The 22,189-nt window shown below is 32.6% G+C and overlaps 3 protein-coding genes across 3 annotated transcripts; 1 reads left to right on the top strand and 2 right to left on the bottom strand.

Annotated features, from left to right (window-relative positions):
* Positions 1-4,240: 4,240 nt before the first annotated feature.
* On the top strand, positions 4,241-8,242 carry LOC131847151 (ATP-dependent DNA helicase PIF1). The gene is made up of 3 exons (XM_059196626.1): positions 4,241-5,071; positions 5,381-5,544; positions 5,867-8,242. The coding sequence occupies exons 1-3, from the start codon at positions 4,318-4,320 to the stop codon at positions 6,860-6,862; spliced, it is 1,914 nt and encodes a 637-aa protein (XP_059052609.1). The 5' UTR covers positions 4,241-4,317; the 3' UTR covers positions 6,863-8,242.
* Positions 8,243-8,253: 11 nt separating this feature from the next.
* LOC131847152 (THAP domain-containing protein 1-like) lies at positions 8,254-10,752 on the bottom strand. The gene is made up of 3 exons (XM_059196627.1): positions 10,532-10,752; positions 9,840-10,032; positions 8,254-9,236 (listed from the first exon to the last, which is right to left on the bottom strand). The coding sequence occupies exons 1-3, from the start codon at positions 10,606-10,608 to the stop codon at positions 8,829-8,831; spliced, it is 678 nt and encodes a 225-aa protein (XP_059052610.1). The 5' UTR covers positions 10,609-10,752; the 3' UTR covers positions 8,254-8,828.
* A 451-nt stretch (positions 10,753-11,203) lies between these two features.
* On the bottom strand, positions 11,204-22,101 carry LOC131847153 (protein brunelleschi). Its single transcript, XM_059196628.1, has 17 exons — positions 21,693-22,101; positions 21,482-21,572; positions 20,976-21,203; positions 20,399-20,697; positions 19,877-20,053; positions 19,140-19,784; positions 18,394-18,558; positions 18,146-18,306; positions 17,031-17,268; positions 16,251-16,744; positions 15,434-15,735; positions 14,949-15,030; positions 14,639-14,763; positions 13,992-14,161; positions 12,979-13,176; positions 12,320-12,527; positions 11,204-11,543 (listed from the first exon to the last, which is right to left on the bottom strand). Exons 1-17 carry the CDS (start codon positions 21,880-21,882, stop codon positions 11,312-11,314), a joined length of 4,005 nt encoding a protein of 1,334 aa, XP_059052611.1. The 5' UTR covers positions 21,883-22,101; the 3' UTR covers positions 11,204-11,311.
* Positions 22,102-22,189: the final 88 nt, after the last annotated feature.

The following is a 22,189-nucleotide window of genomic DNA, read 5'->3' as shown; positions in this document are numbered from 1 at the left end:
GCACACTGATGTATCAGAGCTTAGTTCTTCGGATTGGCAATTACAATCGGGTGAGCCATAAGTTTACTTATTTTTAAATTATATTTTCAATACACATTATTTATATTGTTAACTGGGTCTTAACACGAATTATCTTATGGCAAATAAAGGTATTTACCTCTCTGGAGATTGTGACTATTTTGCACTAGCATTGGTTACGAGTTGACTGGAGCCACAGCGATGTCGATGTCGGTAGATGCCAGCAATAAATAGCAGAGGTAATGTAAGAATTTCAATATTTCGGTTGGTATTGAAAATATCGATACAATATTGAAACCTTCAAGAAAAGAGTTTATTACTTTTTAAAAGGCCGACAACGTACTTGCAATATCCCTGGTGTTGCCGGTGCTTATGGGCGGCGGTAATTACTTACCATCAGGCGAGCCGCATGCTCGTTTATCCCCTGTGTTATAAAAAAAAAGTATAATAGTAAATACCTTAATCATCCTATCTATATTATATATATATTGACGACCTCGGTGGTTCAGCGGTCTAGTACACCGCTTTACGACCGATGGTCGCGGGTTCGATTCCTCGCACGGCACAAACTTTTGTATTCATGAGTATGATTGTTTGTATCGGTCTGGGTGTTTTCTATATATAATATGTATTTACAAAAAAATATCTATGTATCAGTTATCTAGTACCCATAACTTTAGCTAGCTTAACTTGGGTCTAGATGGCGCTGTGTGAATTGTCCTGAGATTATTATTATTATTATTATATATGTATATAGATATTTTGTACTTACTTGCACTCTTTGAAGATATAAACCAGCAGTTGCGTGATGATCTCATAATAAATATGTAACTACTTATATTATTTGGCATTGGGGACTGGTTAGTGTCTTAGCCTTTTAATATATTTATGGTATGAACGTGTAATGGTACACATAAGGCTTGTGTAGTTCCTGAATGAACTAGTTCGGAAGTGCGCTCACCAAGACGAACTAGTATACGTATCCTCGCTCCTTACCTCGTTTGATATGGTATTGCCCATATTTGTTAATTATAAATATATTTGTTGGTAGATTATTATTTTTTGTTAAATTTTATATTTGTTGTGCACACAGAGTCTATTATCATAAAGCTATCCTGCTTTTTACCATACAGAATCTAACTTTACCTGCAAATTGCAAAAGTTTACTCTTTGGTGTAGTTTTTGAATAAAATATCTAAAAAAAACGCAAAATTGTCATTTAAAAAAATCTAAGAACACATTTTTGTGTGTACAAAATTTTATAGGTCTAGAATTGACTAGCCTACTGCTATTCTCTGATTCGAGTCCAGAGCAAATGAACTATGTAGTTCTTAACTAAATGAGTGAGAGAGTCGTTTGATAAATGAGGGATCCCAGACGCGTAGTATTATGCGCAAGACTAGTACCCGACTGCTAACTTTGGTCATCTGGTGTCTGCACTTACGTCATATTTTCGATTTCTGCAGTGCTGGATATGAACAAGATAGCCTGTTATAATATCGAGTTACCCTATCATAAGAATATCTCTTTCATTGAACGTTACAAGGCTTATATATATTGTAAACCTATGAGATATATATATATATATATATCTTATTAATGTATTGTTCATTTAATTTAATCTTAACCAATAATGTTATATAAATCGATAATTTTATAAAATAAATGTAGCTGCAGCTCGCGACTTCTCATGATCATTATTGGCCGGGAACTAATTGTCATATCCTTGTCGATTTCAAGTTCTATGTATGATGACTGGTTATGTCGCTAAGGCGTGAAGGCTATTACTTAGATATTGGCGACAATATTTTATGAATTATGTAGTACCTACTAGGTGTAACTTCGGTATAAGTAATCAACTTCGTCTGAGCAAAGTTTTATTCTCGGTTGGCTTAAAGGACATGTAATTTATTGCAATATTTGTATGATACAATTTTTTACATTATTCATGATTTGTTTATATTGGTTTTTTGGCAATATTCATTGTAATTAAGAATTTACCTACTTCAATTGTTTTTTGTAATCACAATCTTAATTTGGAACTATTGTGTAACTGTGTGCCACTGTGTAAATTGACCTGGATAATAATAATTATTATACTAGGTACCTAATATTATCTATTAAAAAGTGTTGGCTTGCCTGTTCGTTACTGTTAACTGGATCTTTATGTAATTTGCACATGGACAGATTTTATGACGAGGATGGACATTTATTTTAAGAAAAGCAAATTAAATTATTTAACTATATTATATAGATACATTATAAATCTGATTTATTACTAGGTACAACTTAATTACGCAGCCCTAGCACTGGATACAATAGTAATGTGTTCTGACACTGATTACGAAATTAAAATACAAAAACGATTGCATTAGACACGTTAAAATTGTCTATATTGAAAAGTGTTTTGAAACGCATAATGGTATATTTCGGTTTAGTTCTGACAGTATGTTTATCTTTAGCCGCATTTACGATCGCGCGATGAATTATTAGCCGTCCAGTAAGTGACAGCCTGTCTCCGGCAACCAAATAAAACTGAAATAAAGCTAAATACGATATTTGTACTGCTCATTGATTTATTTACGGCCTTAGAAATTACCTACAGTCATTCCGTTCAGCTGAGAGATTGTAGAAATATATCAAGTAATATCATTCATCCGTAGATAATTCACAATCTAATAAGCGCTATCTAATCCCAAGCTAATAAGAGCTTGTGTTATGGGTACTAGATAAGTGATAGAAATATTTAGAAACATTTTCTTTGTAAATAAATACATAAAACATACTCTAATATAAACGACAATGTTCATGAATACAACTACTGTGAGAGGAATTCATCCGTGGCCATCGGAAGTAAAAAAAAGTCGGTTTGCTAAAATAGCTAGTCCACACTTAATAAATGTAGGTAGGTAGGTATATCATCAAATTAACAATACAATGTGGATTAGCGGGGTATGTAGGTACACGAATATCTAACTGACTTGGCTTCATTGTTACCCTTGATCATTTTACACTCAAATTACCTGTTTCGTTACCGCAAGGGGGAACACCATTACAAAATACAATAGTTCCGGGAGAAACGGATTGTTAGTAATGAGGACTAAGTATTTGATGGCACCTTTTGTTAGAAAGGTACCATATCAACCTCCATGCAGTTCCACCTGGAATCCAACGTGGTTACTTCCTGGCGATTCGCCACAATGGCTAACTAACCGGCCCTTATATTTATCCTTTTATCATTTACTAGTGCCATGTTAGCGTTTATCGTTTGTGCAGGTCATCCTGCTATTTTCATAAATTATTTATTTATTTATTATCCAGTAAAAGAATTTTAACAATTTAACAACAATTGAAAAAAATAGGTAGGTCTTCTCAAAAATATAAATGAACTAGCTATGTCCGCGACTTCATCCGCCTAGAACGGTGACCTTGGTCAGCATTTTTTAAATAATTATGTTGGCTAATTATAACACGGGAAAGAACAAAGTTTCATCGTTCTATCTTAAAAAATGACGAATTTCCATACAAACCTTCAACCCCTATTTTATTTTACACCCTTAAGATTTAAAATTTTAACAAACTTTGAATGTCATATTTATTTGTATTTAACAAACAGCCTAAAAGATAAGTTTCAAGCTAGCTTTAAAAATGACGATGCTTTCATACAGCCTCTTCCCTTTCAACCCCTTGCAGCCTATTTTTCTCAATAAAAAGAAGCATATACCTACGGATTTCCACTCATTTTGAAAAAAAAAAAGATGGCGGTACATGGATCGTGGGATATACTGGATTCGCTGTGGTAGATTTCGGATGAGGAGCGTCACAATAGTTGTGTGTGGATGTTTCTGCCATGGTAATGTGCGCTTTAGGAGTGTATGCTCCGATATGTCGTGGTTTTTTGGATACGGCGAGTTCTTCTGTCTGGAGGACTCCGGGGTATGCAAGGGCTCTCTTCAGAAACTATTAAAAGGTTCAAGAACATTTTTTGCATTAAACGACTACATTATCTCAATAATTCAAGATAAATAAAATATAGTTTATTTTATTTATCTTGAATTGAAAACATCAAAAACATATGCTGTATGGGTACAGTTTCCTTTGCCTTTCCGTAAAAAGATAAACAAAATTTTAATTGTCATATTTGTCATTCATTTATTCCAGCTATGTCAGTCATGTAACTTCATTTCCGTGTCTGTCAGTCCAATCAAATTTAAATCATGAAACAAACTTAATTATTCTTTACGATTTGTACTTGTTTTAGATATTTATTCAAATTAATGATTTAATAATTATTTATAAATGGACGCAGGAGAATCTTTTTTATCATGTGGACTAACTATGGAATGGACAACGCCAGAAGGATCAATTATCAGAAAAGTAACGTACAAAACAGCCTCACTCCGGTTAATTCGTAACGAATTTCGAGAAATGTTTATGGAAATATCAAGTGATAAGAATGCTGCAATTCGATTGGCGCTGAAAGGAATAAATGTATTTAAAAAGTTTATGATAGAAGGTAAAGCCACTATTAAGTTTCAAGAGGTACGATGCACTTTATTTATTTCAAATGCGCCACCGACTAACCTAGTCTCATTCCTACGTACAATATTTGTTAAAATGACTGGTGATAAAGAAAAGGTTGCTAATACTACACCATTAAAACAAAACATGAGAGCTAAGTTGCTGAGCGGTAAGGCACAGGCTTTTGAAGAGATCAGTCCAGTGACAATAGCTGATATACACAACGCCAAAAATAAAATCCCAAAATCAACAGTCACGACACCTTCACCGCCTTCCAAAAAACGTAAAACTGATGACAGCAGCAGAGGACCTGCACCTAAAAAGTTATACTCACCGTCACCATTGACAACCACAAGTTCCTTGAATACAGAACAGCAGAGAGTTTTAGAAGCTTGCCTAGGTGGGAAAAATATTTTTTTTACCGGTTCTGCTGGTACTGGCAAAAGTTTCTTACTGAAAAGAATTGTATCAGCATTACCACCTGATGTTACTGTGGCTACAGCTTCCACTGGTGTTGCAGCTTGTCATGTTGGTAAGTAATAATTTGATACAATAGTAGTATTAGTTACCTTTTAAAGAACAATTTGAAATGTATTCTGCTACATTTCAATTGACACATAAGTCATATATAATTTTTTATAATAATGCATTTGGAAGGGAACCTTGGAACTTAATGAAAAGTTTTTCACCACATCAAAGATGCACATTATATGCTATATAATAATTATAGGTGTATTGTAAAACCTAGAATTGTAATGGAATTTATGGATTTTAAACCTTTAGTGATACCACTAGTTACACCTACATATATATTTATTAAACCATTATTGAATAATTACAGGAGGGACAACATTGCATTCATTTGCTGGTATTGGGGATGGTAGTGGTTCACTAGAAGCACTATGCGAAAGAGCACTGAAATTGCCTGTAGTTGTTCAAAAGTGGAGGAAATGCAAGCATTTAATTATTGATGAAGTTTCTATGGTTGATGGAGCATTCTTTGAGGTAACTGATATTGAAACATTCTGAGTAACCTAATTTCACAAATAAGGGGATCATTTAGAAAAGTGACTTCAATTTATATATACTTCACTTTGAAGTAGATAAGTTTTTCTGCCTACCTCATAAAGGGCCTGCCATGGAGTTTTTACTAGAATAATAATAATAAATGTAACCTATTCCCATTGTTGAATAGAGACTATATTAACAAAATGTGTATATATAATAATTATTTCTTCTTCTGCAACAAAAAAAATCATTTATTGTCTTTAGAGATAAAAGACAAAAGTAGTGGTGATTTATTATATATTTCATTTTTTATTTTCAGAAATTGGAAGCTGTAGCTAGATATGTAAGAAAAAATGATAAACCTTTTGGGGGAATTCAGTTGATATTGTGCGGCGATTTTCTACAACTGCCACCAGTTGTAGATAAGAATAAACCTGGAAAAAGATTTTGCTTCCAATCTCCTTGTTGGGAGAAATGCATCGAGTTATGTTTTGAACTGAAAGAAGTACACAGACAGAAAGATCAAGAATTTGTAACAATACTCAACAAAATAAGAATCGGACATGTGACAAAAGAAATAAGTGATAGGTTAATTGGTACAGCTAGACAAAAAATTGAAAGTGATGGTATTTTAGCTACAAGGCTATGTTCTCATACAAATGATTCTAAAATGATAAATGATTCAAAGCTAGCAGATTTAAAAGGAGATGAGAAGGTTTTTTCAGCACAAGATAGTGAAAATTCAACCAAAATACTTGATATGCAAACAGTTGCACCATCAAAATTAATATTGAAAATAGGAGCTCAAGTAATGTTATTAAAAAACATCAATGTTAATGCTGGTTTAGTGAATGGGGCCCGAGGTGTGATTGTAAGATTCGAAGAAGGTATGCCAGTTGTAAGATTTAAAAATAAAAAAGAATATACAGCCAGAACTGAAAGATGGTATGTTAAAAATTCAAATGGCTCTTTGCTATGTCGTCGACAAGTCCCTCTGAACTTAGCATGGGCATTTTCTATTCATAAATCACAAGGTCTTACTCTAGATTGTGTTGAAATGTCACTGTCAAAAATATTTGAAGCTGGTCAAGCATATGTAGCCTTGAGTAGAGCCCAAAGTTTAGATACATTGCGAGTATTAGATTTTGACTCTCGTCATGTTTGGGCTGATCCAAATGTTCTTGAATTCTATCAGAAATTTCGACGGCGCTTACAACAAATGGAGATTATTCCTCTAGGTCGACCATTGTCCAGCAAAGCAAATAAAAAGTTAAAATTAAGAGAAATATTAGAAAAACAATTGAGCAAGAAATAAGACTGAAATAGTTGTGATATTTTATTTTACATAATAACTTTACATAGTTTTAATCACAATGTTTGAATTTATTCTTGAAACTTATATGATAGCATTTATGTACAGCACCTTCATGGCCTGTTTTAATGCCTTACTATAAATAAAACAATATCAGTAAAGTGCTAATCAGATCCACAGCTGAGGTTTTTAAACAATTCATGTAAATAGGTTGTACCTATAATAAGTAAAATTTTCTTTATGAATATGTATATCTGTTCATAGGTACAAGGATAATATACCTACAAAACGGAACTGTATAATTAACTGTTTCCTTGTAGTGTTTTGATACCGCTGATTCCTCAAGAACTAAAAAGGCATTTATTTCTGTCACATATCGAAACTTTCCATCTATAATAACTAATAGCCAAAGAGCCCACGACGGCCAGACATACGTCATTTTAGTAAACGTGAAAGTTCTTGTATGTGTATCCCCAACACAGGTAAGAACGATCCCCAAACATGAAACCTGGATCGTGGTTCCTTTGGCAGGTAACAGGTAAAAAAATTTCATATCAAATTCGTTATTTTAAGAAACTCCATATTTTCATATATTGTTTGTAGCATTATAACTTGCGCTGCTCATTGCCAGACACTTGGTGTGGTTCCAACCCCCCGCCAGACCCCCCTACACATAGAAGAACTTTCACGTTTACTAAAATGACGTATGTATGGCCGTCGTGGGCTCTTGCTCTATAATACTAGTACAATACAGAGGACAGATAAATACAATTCCCGTCCTCGGTTCCGTTTTATCTATTTATTTTGGTATCCTGAACAATTTAAAAAATAAAGTGGTGAGGAGAGTTCTGTTCTTGAGGTGGAAGTTCTTGGGTGTGGAGAGTTCTGTTGAGGTTCAATTGACGTTGAAATGTCGCCATTAAAACTAGGTATATAGACACAATAGATATGAATTCGCATTGCGTTTATATATAGTGAAATAGTAAAATTAACTTAGTATATCGCCTATTAAGACTGAATCACATTAAGAATACATTTAATCTTTGTGTTCGATTTTTTCATTATGGCGACAAATATTATAATTTTATTTAAATATAATTTATTTAAAAAACATGGTTTTATTAATGAAGAGTATCTATCACCTTAATTAAATTTATATATCACCTTAATTCATGATTTTAAGATAGATTCCGAGTTATGGGCAGCACTGGGAAAATTCCGATTGGGACGAAATTTGCAAAATATTTAATACCATACTTGCTGAATATATAAAGAGGAAAGGAATTATGAAATAGGAAGACGGTAACTATTTTTTTAGGATTTGTTTCAATCATTTAATAGAATAATACATACTTCAACTGGAGGGCACAGCAATCTGAAATCTGACAGTTCAAAATACTTCAAAAATAAAAAGCTTTTGACACTTAATAAAATGTATTATGACTACAAATAATATACAGGATAAAATAATGTCTCCATCGAAGCAGTTGTTTTTCCAGTAATACATGATGTTCCACAGGGTTCACAGGCCATACCTGGTACCAATAATTTATAATGCTGATGCTGAAGTGCTTTCAGTGTTGTGTGAGCATTATGTCTGAAGGTTTGACCTTTAGATATAGTACAGTTACTATTTTGGATCAAGTCAATTTATGTTTGACGCTCGTCATACCATGGACAAACTACAGATTTTTTCATGCTGAATGCATACTGTTTTAATCCTAGTATATATCTGTATAATATAATCAGTAAAATTAATCATAAAATTTTAAGACCTAGCCTACTATTAACGTCTATATATTAAGCCTGTAACACCAATTTTACAAGGGAAAGTGTATATCTTCATTTTTTGAGTGGTTGTATAATGTAATGGTAACATTAATGTTTAGGTTGTCATTACATATAAGTTTACATCCTTTAACATACAATACCTACGCATATTTCATGGAAAATGACATTTGGGAATAATTTATCTTGACTCCACTGCTGATAATATTTCAATTTGTTCTTCAAGAGTTGCATGTTTTTCTTGAAGACACTTCACAATATATTTGAGTGTACTTATATTTTGTTCAGTATCATTTTTATGATTCCTGATGTCATCAAGGTTCTTATGTAAAATTTCAACTTGCTTCTTATTTTGTATCAATTGTGTTGCCAGTATTTTATTCAAATAGTCTTGCTTTTTAATCAGTAGCCATAAATGAGCTTCCATTGGTGAATCGGGTTTACATTTGAGATCATCTGCCACAAACATGTCCAAGTTTGTAGGTACCCTCATTTTTGTCAGGGTATTCTTGATATCAGCGGAAATCTCAGCCTGGCCTACTCTGTTTAACAGCCTGTCTACCTTAGTCTTTTGTACAGGTAAATCAATCTGAAATTAAAAACATTTGATTAAGTACATAAGTAAATTCCCAAAATTAACAACTGAGAGCATAATTTTTATATGTACCCGCCTGTGTTTCAGCAAGGTACCAGTGGAGGTTGATAAGGATAAGAATGTAGTCAGGTTAAATCTTGGCAAATTCACTGGGAATGAATCATCCATGGGGAACTCAATTATCAGGATATCAAAAAACATTATTAGCAATAGAGTAACTAATTAGTATTTCTCTATCCCTGTGATAGTAAGGTTGGCTATTTCTATTGATACTTCTTTATTAGTTTATATGCAATAATCTACCAAAGTGTATCCTAGAAATGACGAATTTTGGTATTTCCAAATAATGGTAAGACTGACAAGTCAAATTATTCTATTAAGCAATATCTACAAGACACATATTAGCTGTAAATAATTATATGATTGCTTATTTATTATTATTTAATGTAATTCATTGAATAATAATTAAACAATAAAATCCTGAAAATTACTGGTAAATGGAAGATGATTGCAATTTTAAATTTACTACTAAAAACAACGCAACAGAATATATGTTAACTTAATACTATATCCATTATACTTTTTACTTCTTTCTACCTTTGATCCTCTCACATTAGCGCCAATTGGAAATATACTTGGTACAGCATTCTCCTTGAGTTTCCTCTGAGCATCAAAATATTTCTTTTCAAAGTGTACTGAGCAAATTTTACTTTTTGACCAATCCAGTATAGAGCATTTGTTTTTTAAGCATTGGAGCCATTTACTTCTCATTTCCTTAGAACTAGGACAGCTGAAATGAGATATATTTTGATGATAATAAAATGTACACAGGCAATGTACAGAGATGATCATCATAAAAACTATAACAAAAATTTTATAATTTAATCAAAATTTATCATAAGTTGTAATAATAAAAAATATATAATTAGTACTCAAGTGGTTCAAAGAAATAAAACCAATTGACAAAGAAAAAAACTAGATTTATAATTTCGGTTTGATTATAAATGTAATTTATCAGGTCTATGACCTAATACGCCTAGGAATCAAAACATTACACAGTCATGCGGCTAACACTAAAGGACATGCGCCTCAATTTGAAAGAAAAAGTGACCACCTCAAAACGGTAGTAATTCGATCGATAGTACGTCGATATGAATATTAGACAACTATGACTAGGAACTGAAAACCACCACACACAATTATAATAATTTTGATTATCATATATATAATAATAATTTTGATATACCCGAGCGGTATGTTATCCTGTAACAAAAATAATGGCAACTTACGAATGAAATGAAACGCCCGGTAGTTTATTGTAACTAGTAGTTTTGCAATTAGTTACGGCACAATGAGTATTAGACATCTTGATTTATTAGCTGATTTAACGTAGTACAAAAATATAACTTGGAAAAATATAAATTTGTGTATTTAAGCAATATCAAATTAAAAATTCAGTAACATTCAATTCCATTCAACAAAGTTATATTGATTAATGACAGATGTCAGTTTTCTGATCACATCATGTTAAATAATGACGTATGCGATGACAATGACATTTTGTTTGTATTTTAAAAGGACAGCTTTTCAAAAAATGCATATGAGGGTATATAAGATTCTTACTTAAAAAATGTAAACTAAAATTTTTGTGTGTGTTAACGGCTCTTACACTCGCAAACAGGTAAAGTTATAAGGAGTAACTTACGTTATATACATATTAGAATTTTTATTTATTGTAATAAATAAGTCGCGTGTAGTTTATTTTAAAATATCAAATTAAAATTTAATAGAGTAAATATTGTAACAATTAGTAATATGTAAACTTACCACTTTACTACCATGTTCGATTCTGTTTAATGAATGTGGAGGAGGGTTGTATAAAAAATTAGAATAAGGAAGATTGAATCGCTGATTAGCTGTAAGTTTATATTATCTTAATTTAATAAATAAATCGCAATTGGATAATCAATTATGTTATATTTATACATCGCATATCGTAACAATATTAGGTTATATATATGTATTTATGGATAATGTATCTATACAAAAATAAATAGGTTTTATATATTCTAATCAGTAACACTTATAGCTACAGGTGGTATAAATCTCCACACGTGGCTGACTTCGCCAGTACAAGATTGCACTATCGCTGGGTTGTCCGTGTCTTTAATGGTCACGTCGTCAAGTACTGGCTCCGTAGTAGAACACTGAATATCGATCTTGTATTCACCAGGCGTTAGAAATACCACAGCGCATTCATGGTAAGCTTTTGCGGATTCAGCAAGTGTAGACAACACTACTCTGAAATTTAGAACAAGGCAAATAACATTTTATAACACTGATTTAACTTGTTTGTCCATGGCAACACCATGGACAAATAAGTTTAATCAACTTTTTTACTACAATTTATAAAATTTTGTCGAATGATATTTTATACAGTGCCTTCTAGTTCCAAGCTAGGCAGAGCATGTGTTACGGGTACTAATCAACTAATAAAAATACTTAAATACGATTTATTTGTAAATACCTGTATAATGTAAAGGCAAAGTTCGATACAGTTATACTCATTAGAATACAAACCGCCTTACTAGTCGCCGCAACCGGCTAGGGTGCGAGGAATTATCCTATGTAGTAAGGCGGTGACGCAAACCTCTCACCTCACCATTATCAAGGAGGTGAAGACCTTTTTACCAAATTACATATTAAAAATAAGATATTTCTACACTCCTCTGGTCTAACAATTACCACTTTGTATTTTTTTTTCAAATTATATACCTAATATAATTGAAGATTAAAACAACAGTATAATTGTTCAATTAAGGTTGTAGTCAACGGCAATACTTGATATCCCCATATTTGCTTAGTATATCTGATACCAATATAGAAGGAATGAGTCTATTGCTATCATCACCTCTTGAATAAGTTTGGTCATTCCATCACATGATGATGTACATCATCCATCATGACGTACATTTTTATTGTGTCTATCACTTCTCATATCAGTGTATGTTGTGGTAATAACCATTCATCCACGACAGTCTCAATATTTATAATTACTTATTACATCATTAACTCACTTATTACTTCCAGCAGTAGCAACTCTATTATCCAGCTTATAGCAAAGAACTCCGTTGTTATAGTCTTGATAGAACTGTACCGACAGGCAGAGTTTATGCAGCGGTCGCGACAAATGGTTCCATACCGCGACGCCCAGTGATAGACACTCGCCGGCTGAACAACTATATTCATCTTGCGGCTTAATGCATTGCTTGTTGACGCTTACTTCTGCAATAACATATAATAATAATATATCAGGACAAATATAAATATCTCAGGACAATTCACACACAGCGCCATATAGTCCCAAATTTTTGTAAATACTTGAAAAATACATAGAAAATATCCAGAATAGTACGAACAACCATGAATACAAATGTAGGTACCGTGCTAGGAATCGAACCTTCGACCAGGTGAAGTAAGACGGTGTTCTAAAACGCTAGACCACCAAAACTGTCGATCCTGACTGAATTACATGGATTTTGCCCTATTTTATCTACTTTTGTATATTCTTATTTATACCATCTAACGGCAAAGCGTCACCTATGTACATGTACTGTACAGACATCAGAAAGGTTTTGTGTTGTATATACAATCAGGTGCCTCTAATTTTAACTTAATACTTGTTTAAACCATTCGTTCGGAATAGTATTAAATAATAAATAAATGTATAACTTACCCCAATTTAATGGCGACATCCTGACAATATCCATCATCGTCTGCGATAAAGTTATACCTTTTACAGAGGCCTTTCCATTGATATCGGACTGCATGAGATGCCACCGCAGGTCTATATTGTTGGTGATATGTTCTGAACACATCAATTCTAAGCTATTGGATGATGTGCCAGTACTTATGGATTTGGATTCCAACAGCTCTGTAAATTTAGTATTTATAAAGCCTCATGGTGATGCAATATTTACTTTTAATTTATAAAATAATAAATGAAAATAATGTGAATTTATAGCGGAACCAATACAGTAGGTAAACTCTTTCGGTTATAAAATAATTATCAAAAATCAATTCAGAATAAGTTATATAATTGTTACCCCCCTCTTCCCGTCCCAAACGCCTTTGCCAAAACCACTCGAGGATCCTTAAACTTCCTAACAGTAGAACTCAGTTTATGGGTAACTCCTTTTCGTTTCGTGCTGCTCTGCTATGGAATAATCTCCCTTTGGAGATTAAAAAAAGTCCATCTAGTGGTTCTTTTAAGAAAAAGTTAAAATCATACTACCTTTCTACTGCTATGTGATTAGTGTCATCATTGTATATATATCTTTGTAGGATTTATTGTTTGATTTAGTATATATTTATTATAAATGTAATTTTTTATTTAGGTATTCAAGTACATATATATATATATATATATTAATATATATTTTTTATCTTTATGTATATTGTATTAGTATCTGTATTTTGGACATTATATTTTTATGTTTAGTTTTAATTATTTATGACATTTTTATAAAAAAATATTATTTGCACATTTTGTCCCACTCAACACTTCCTATGCCACGCTCTATTGGATTGACTTGAAGAGATCTCTTTTAGAGATAAGTCCTCCTTTGTTAACATTAGTTGTAATTAATATATTTACAAATGTATTTAAGTGCAATAAAGAATATTTATAATAAAAAACACTAACGAATGTAACACCATTTTCTTTAAATTATTATAGAAATAACGTACCATCGTCTGTTTTGTTGGCCGTAATATTAAACGGGCACCGATCGAGTGGTACCGGTATCCTACATGACTCTTTGCTCTCAATCAGAATGTGTTTACTAGGCGCGTAGTGGAAATCCATTTCTTCTGAGGTTAAGTTTGTAACATCTAATACTAAATAGAGTTGTGACGGTCTGAAATATGATATACATAATGTAATAAATTTCATGTATCTAGAAAACATATAGCATTTTATTGCCTCGGATTCTTTTAATGGAGAAAAGGGAGTGGAAAACACTGAATGAAGAAGAATTGTCAGTTCTATGACTATAAAACATTTTATATTATTTTTGTATTAAAACAAGTTACAAATATTAAGTTTAATATTGTGAAACAGAGTCAAGAAGTTCATATAAATAATCATGAAAAGGGGTCCCAGACCCCTTCTACCCTAGAAGGGGTCTGGGACCCCTTTTCATGATGGGTCTCCATTTTAATTTTACTATTAAAACAAGAATTTACGCATTATAGCACCATAATGTTACGTAATCACTTAAATGTAATAATAAACACTTTTTAATATTATATAGCAATTGAAGTATCTTTATTTTCATGTCAATTATGTTCATGTGCAACTTAATTCTATCTGTCAATAAATATCTAATACTTACATCTCGGCCGGTAATACGTCCCAATGCGTAATAGATACACTGGGCAAGAGTTCCAAATTAATTTGTAATGTCGATTGACGACAGTGCATTTCCTTACCAGTTCCGCCCGAATACCTTATTATTACCTGTAAAATACAAAAGAGTAATTACACAACTATTGAGAAGAAATTTGAGTTTATTTATCGGTTTAATAAAAGATAAATTTCTGAGCCGATTTTAATGAGCTTTAAAAGATCAAGAAAGTAGCATTTCTTACTTATTGGTCTAAAAAATTTATTATATAAAGTGGATTTAGAGTACGTTAAAATACCTGTGTCTCTATTTGGCGACCGCGAGATGGCGGCATAACAGAAATTGGTGCCGACCAACTAGTTGTATGAGAGTTTGTTGATCTGTAATATAATCATTAGTAATTGTAACTGGAAAATATGTTAACTAAAGTATACACCAGCTGGTAAAAAAAATAATATCCTTGTGTATAATTGGACAAAAATAGAATAGTTAATTATATGTCAGTCACCTGATAACTGATTAAAAATTCGGGTATACTTCTTTATATATAATATGTAAAGATATTATTTACTATTGACTTTGATGCTAACGCAGTCTAGATTCTCAAAATACTGTAAATGACATACAATAAAACACATACGTAAATTCTGAATTATAAATAAAAATAAGAACTAACAAATTTTATAAATTGTGTATTCAGTGATTTTATATGATATTGTATGATTTGTATTACATGACGTCTATACTTATTATTTAACTATGTTTACGCAAAAACATCATTACCTGAAACTCCCAGATGTTCTATTAGCCATAAGACCACTACTTAATGAAGTTTGCGGGTTGGAGCTCTGTGTGGGCAGAGATGTATTAGGCACCGGCGAACCCACTCTTGATGGATAATTAGAAGTGAGGCTGTTTGGAAACAGATTGTCACCCCCAACGCCACCTAGATCCAAGAAATCTGCTTCTCCATATAACTTTATGTTAATAGTGGCAGTGTCATTCGGTGCTATTGGTAGTTCAGCTTGTATATCTTCATTGGAGAATTGAAATATCTTGGATTGAAGTTGGTTGTCCATATTTGACTGAAATACATGAGATATGTATTTATTTTTTATAATATTATAAATCAGTATGCAGTGTAAAATAAAAAGTTAATTCAAACAAAATGAATCAATCAATCAACATCAAATCGAGGTTTTAAATTCTAATATACTGTTTGCTTATGTGTAGTTTATCAATTCTGTTATAATTTTAATTATTAATTTTATGATTCTAATAGTTTACCAAAATTTGTGTTTGTTTGTACTGTTTACGTATTAACTTCGTAAAAATATAAAGATATCGAAATGTCTAATATTTAAATGTCAAAAATAAATATTGTACAAAGTTGTTAACATTGTTACTATGTCTAACCTATCACTGCGGACAATTTGCATTAGATTCCGATTTATTACATACGTATCTATACACACACACACAAAAAGTAGCGAAATATATAATATTTTTACAATATTAGTGTAGAGAGTGTACAGTATACTATTATATATTTTCGAATATAATAATAAAATAAAAACAAATAGAAAGTTAGATATTTTACCTGTATAGCGACGTCTAGATATTCAATAGTCACGTTACTGGTATTCGTTATTTTCATATAACACTCTGTGCTCTCCCCATTGTGTAACGTTATATTTGTAGTACTACCAACATTCTCCAGGCTGGATAAACTCATAGAACCCACTGAAGAGACTGTAGTCTCAATAGTAATTGTAGGCAGACTAGGAATAACTTCGATAGTGTAAAGTGCTGGGAATTTGTTCGGCATAGGCATAGTTTTCAGTCTACAATTAGATTTTACGCCGAGTGTGTGTGTCGAGTAACCTAGTATTTGAAGTTCGCCCACTTCTTTTGGAGTTCCGTGGAGATTGACCGTGGTGGGCGTGTCAGGTGACAATATGATGGTCTCCGGAATAGATTCAAAGACGACGCCGGAGGTTAGTAATCGCATGTTCGAAACTTTTAACTCAAAAGGCAATGGGTTTGTAAGTTTCATTTGAACTTCGCAGATATCGTCTTCTACCCAAAGATACTCTGAAATATAATTCAATTTTATAATATTGTATATATTATTAAAGCATAACAATTATCTAATAGATTACGATTCTAATGGTTCTCAGATTGGAAATCAATTATTACTTAATAATATACGTATTATACATTTCTTAGGATGTGGTAGTTCAAAGATTATTTTATTATATTAGAAGTCACAGTTAAAGTAGTATTTCTATAATATTTTCTCTGCCTACTCTATAAAAGATCACATACTAAAACAATGACAGTAATATCTCTTTAAAAAATTTACTCAGTAGTTACTCACCCATTTTCCCCTCATCCCTCTTAGCTTTCCGTTCCAAAGTACCAAAATGTATTGGAGTGAATATGAAGGGCCCTTGCTGAGTCTTCAGTTTGACGAGGTGCGGTGCGCGCGGAGGCGGCGGCGGGCGCGGTGTGAAGCTGCCGCACTGCGGCACGTGCGACAAGCTCGCCGGCGGGACCACCGCGCCCGTCGGCAGCACCAGCGGCACTGGCCCGCCCTCGCATTGGGCCGACAGCGCCTAAGGACAATTACAATATTTTTTTTATTTTCGTTGATGATAATAGAATGATGCACCCGCCAGCATTAACGGTTTACGTTTGCGGGGCACCAGTGGAGGATGATAAAATAAGAATGAGGTCAGGTCAGTTGGCCCATCGTGACAAATTCACCAAAAATTTATCGATGACTTCCAGGGGGAACTGCGTGGAGGTCAACCTGACTGGTACATTGCTAGCAATAAGATCATCAGTCCACATTACTAACAATCCCATTTCCCCCCTCAATTGCAATAATTAGCTGATTCCACATGAATTGTTTGACCACACACTTTCACAGACTACGAGAATACACGATTCACTGACCACAAGTTTTATAAAAAAATCACGAAATGATGATTCCGCTTGCGTTAATTAATGTTATGTGCTGATAGGGCACCAGTGAAAGATGTCGGGATAAGCATGAAGCTATGTCATAGGTATTGTGGCAAATTAACCAGGATGGTTTTCATGTAGTAAAAAAGTTAAAACGAAGGCTGAAAGCGTTTTTATTCTATTGATGAAAATTTTAGGTTACTCTTCTACTGCTATGGTATTATATATTATTACATAGTATAAAACAAAGTCGCTGTCGCTGCCTGTTCTTATGTATGCTTAAATGTTTAAAACTACGCAACGGATTTTGAAGCGGTTTTTTGAATAGATATAGTGATACAAGGGGAAGTTTTATATATATAACACATGTACACCCGTGCGAAGTCGGGGCCAGTAGCTAGTATATATATACAGAAAGCAATGGAGCCACTAGTTTTCATTACTAACAATTTGCCAGTCCTTCTCCCCCTCTGCGCTCATACAGTAAATGTTACGAAAATTGTATGAGTCAATTAAAACACGCACCTGTAATTGTATAGCCAAATCTCTATGTTCTTGCCGCGACAAATGCGGCCACATTGTCTGTAGTAAAAATGTCATGTGTCTTGTTGCCAAAGCTGGGTGACCCATTCTTCGGGCAGCGACTACTAACTCTTGGAGCAGTTGAATTTGTAGTGCAGGCCAACCTACATTTTTAATAAATAATTATACATATAAAATTATACCATACAAAAATGTAAGCAAATTTTTACTTTCCCATTGGACTGACTTACCAACTTGATGTTGAATTACATAGTTAGGATCCAAGCTTAGCTTGTGTCCTGGGAAACTATCCAGCATGAGGTAGTAGCACCTCTGCCAGTCTGGGTTTGGATTATTAGGGCTCACTTGCCGAGTGGCAGCCAATCGCTGACAAAATGCTGCTTTACGGAGGAAGCCTGACATAAGAAAAGATGATAATTGTTAGTAAATGTATATAAATATTGAACAAAAATCTTGTTTATGACTAGTATTAAATTTTTTTAAAAGCGGAAAAAGAATAACATGATAATTGATCTGATAATCAGTATAAGTTATGCAAAAACAGTAGTAAATAAATAAATGAATAGTCACAATGTCCATCCGTCTGTCTGTGTACTACATTCTCAGCAAGTGTATAAGTTACAGATGAAATTAAAGAATATTGCAAATTAATTTAATTGTAAATCAATTTGCAATATTCTTTGCCACTTCTATAGCAAATGCATAAATATCCATATTGTTACGAATTATAATGACCTCTAATTACCACACATAACTCTAATATGTTAATTATAAATTAACAGACCACTCCTAGTGATTATATCTTCAGACAAAATACTCGGCACAAATAATTAAGGATACAGGTTTGTCCAATTGGAAATTCTAATTCTAATCCAGTCTAATTTCAAAGGGATTACATACATTTTTTGATAAATTCATTACCATCTTTGGTGGTATACTTAGGTGCTTGCAAATATAAATAATAAAGAATACAAACCAATTTCTTTATAAAGTTCAGCCAGAGTGTCAAATCTTTGAATCTTTTCTTGTTCACTCAGTGTCAAGTTTATGAAAATAACATTCTGTAGAAAGCTAGATGCATGCAAACTGTTATTCTGTTCAACAGCAATTCTTGCCGCTTTAAAACATGCTTCTGTCTCTATTATTCCAGCATTTTGGTATTTACTGTAGTGAATTATAGCTTTGCGATATTTTTCGGCAATGTCTTCGCCATTCAGAAGGTACTGATTTTGTAATTGTGATGGTGGTTGTCTTGGTATAGATGGTAAGTCAGGACCCAAAAATGACTTTTGACTTTGACTTTGATACTCAATGTCACTTGAGGAGGCTAATGATTCCGAATCACCATTATCAGTTTCTGATTGTCTTGATGACAACTCGGTACTGTCAGATGATGACGGTGTTAGTTCACTGGGTAGATTGACTGGACTAGAAGCTTTAGATGATTTCAGAGGACTAGATGAAGTGGATTTATATCTCCTATATGGTTCCATATTTGGTTGGAATAATGATAATGCTTTGGTTTTACTAGGAGAACTTTCTTGTAGACTGGCATTCCTTTGTAAAGGTATAGAATTTAGTAAGTTTGGGTAAAGAAGTATAGCAGAAGCTGCGCAGAGACCTGAAATAGATAGGTATAAGTATATAATTCAAATATAAAAAAATTGCACACATTAAAATTTATGAACAAACATATTTATTTAAATAAATTACCTTCTTTAGCTGCCGCTAACCAAAGCCAGTCATTAACTGATTTCAGTATCTCTGCTGAGTTGTGATACAAGCTAAGGCTTTCTGGTACTAATCCAGCTTGTAAAGTCAAATCAGCTAGATTCTTCGTCACACGGCCCATACATCGCTTTTTATTATTACGAGATTCCATGTCAAGGCCTGTCAATAATATATTGTCTTTAAATTTGATAATTCTCAGTAGCTTTATTTCAAAGGATAATGATTTTTTAATTATATTTAAAGAAGCCTAAATAATGTATAATGCTGAAGTGTGTCTTAGTCATTGTGCAGAGATAAAAGTTCAAAAAAAGAAAAATAAATTTATTTTGAGCATACAGTTTATATAGCAAATCTACTTATGTATATGAGATATTAAATCTGTATTTATTTTTCTTTATTAATGAATCACACTGATTTACAGTGGAACTAGTGGGAGTAATATATGACCTTAAATAATTAATAATTAAAACTAATATTTTACAAAGCAAATACTTAATAACTTACCCACAAAATCCTTTTTCTCAAATGGAGCTAAGAGGAGTGATACTTTTTCTAATTTCTCTCTAGATCTCTCTAATCTTTTAGACTCTACAACCCAGAAGAGAGAATTTATTAAATCTGCCACATTCTGTTCTAAATCAGGCACAGGATCATTTTCACCATAGAACATGGCATGGGTTTTGAAGTTGGATGGTGTGGTGAAGTTCTCTTCTTGGATAGGACAAGATGCATTTGATGAGACAGAATGTGGAAAGCTTTCAGATGATGATAAGCTATCTGAATGTTCACTGGGCATGGAAGTCCTGCAAATGTTGGAAATGTAAAGGAGTTGTTAATTATGGCACATACAGCCACTAAAGAGTAGAAAGACTATTCATACCATACATATTATACATTGAAAATGTATTTGCATGTTTAATTAAGTGGCTGAATATACTTTTAATGAATTTTGATGTGAAAATGGAGTATGTAATATAGATGTTTGTTGTATGTATATGTTTTTTATTTCTTCATAAAAGCAGAAGAAATAAATCAGCAACTAATAAATGATATTTTTCTTCAATAAAATAAAGCTACTCACTTATCACTAGTACTTCCATCTCTGAACACCTTATCATCTTCAAATAAGCTATAGTTTTCAGGTTCCTGTTCTGGTTTCTTCATATTACTGATTGGACCAAACATGAATGCTCGGGAATCATATAGAGTATTTATGTATTTCACCTTCAAAGATTCATGGACACGGCACACTTCATTTAATTCTACTTGATTAGTGAATTTACTCAGTGTTATGAGTCCAAGAAGACGTCTGTAAAATTACATTAGTAAAGATTATTTGTTTAAATTCCAAAAATTTACAAGTTGTACATGTTCTTAGTATATTGTAAATGTCTTGTTTGCATAACTTTCATTCAAGCCAATATTTTCAAGCTAACATTTAAAATGTGGCATATATGTAATACACTAAAGGCACTAAAACGTTACAACACCACAACATTACTATTGATAATATTCGTAGACTGATTTTGTCAGTACTAATAAAAACATAGAGTTAGTTAAGCATTAAGTAAAAAGATAATTATGTACCTATGAGTTTGAAAATCACCCCAATCATTGTTCTCCACAGGATAATCTCGAACATAACGCACCCAAATATCCCTTACTTGCCCTGTTGAATCTGATTAAAGATAAAATTTATATTATTATCTAATAAATGATTAAGCAAAACAAATATTTAATGATAGTAAAATCTTTAAAAAAAGTATATTATTACAGTGTGACAGATGGTACAGCTTACCAGTAACTTTGATGTTATTGACCTTTTGTATCCTGTCCCATAATTTATTGAAGTTTTTAAGCATGCCGCCAATGCCCTTAACCAGCACCAGCAGGCAGGCATGGTGCTGGGCATGTTGCGAGTAGTCAGGGTGCGACATCACCGACTCCCCGGGAGCGTGAGACAAAATATAGCTCACAGAAGAGCGCATTGATAAATCATTTGCTTAGAACTAGGTTGAAGTTACGTGGCTATGATTGTCCGACAAAATATTAACGTTTTCCATTCGAGTTAACACATACATAAATAATATACAGTTTATGTGGTTAGTTATATGCAAAATATAACTATAAATATAATTCTTTATTTTTAAATTATAGATAAAAATTGCAATAAAATTATTTACGAATTAAAACACAAACAAGAAAATTTAATATATTTTGTTTACTATTTGACAAGTAATTGTCAATTTTACATTGACATTCAGTTTATTGACAATAGCAATTTGAAATTTAGCA

Source organism: Achroia grisella, unplaced genomic scaffold (genome assembly GCF_030625045.1).
Source record: "Achroia grisella isolate CSIRO2021 unplaced genomic scaffold, CSIRO_AGI_Agris_v1 utg516, whole genome shotgun sequence".
NCBI lineage: Eukaryota > Metazoa > Arthropoda > Insecta > Lepidoptera > Pyralidae > Achroia > Achroia grisella.
This window is presented reverse-complemented; position numbering and strand designations above follow the sequence as displayed.

Excerpts from the sequence above, each read along its gene's own strand:
- LOC131847153 (XM_059196628.1), bottom strand. The coding sequence starts at position 21,882 with ATGCGCTCTTCTGTGAGCTATATTTTGTCTCACGCTCCCGGGGAGTCG. Across the intron at positions 15,031-15,433 it reads AGAACATCTGGGAGTTTCAG|ATCAACAAACTCTCATACAA; the intron begins GTAATGATGTTT and ends ATTATATTACAG. Across the intron at positions 14,162-14,638 it reads GACGTATTACCGGCCGAGAT|ACCGTCACAACTCTATTTAG; the intron begins GTAAGTATTAGA and ends ATCATATTTCAG.
- LOC131847152 (XM_059196627.1), bottom strand. The coding sequence starts at position 10,608 with ATGTCTAATACTCATTGTGCCGTAACTAATTGCAAAACTACTAGTTAC. Across the intron at positions 10,033-10,531 it reads CCGGGCGTTTCATTTCATTC|CTGTCCTAGTTCTAAGGAAA; the intron begins GTAAGTTGCCAT and ends ATCTCATTTCAG. Across the intron at positions 9,237-9,839 it reads CTAATGTGAGAGGATCAAAG|ATTGATTTACCTGTACAAAA; the intron begins GTAGAAAGAAGT and ends TTTTAATTTCAG.
- LOC131847151 (XM_059196626.1), top strand. The coding sequence starts at position 4,318 with ATGGACGCAGGAGAATCTTTTTTATCATGTGGACTAACTATGGAATGG. Across the intron at positions 5,072-5,380 it reads TGTTGCAGCTTGTCATGTTG|GAGGGACAACATTGCATTCA; the intron begins GTAAGTAATAAT and ends GAATAATTACAG. Across the intron at positions 5,545-5,866 it reads TTGATGGAGCATTCTTTGAG|AAATTGGAAGCTGTAGCTAG; the intron begins GTAACTGATATT and ends TTTTATTTTCAG.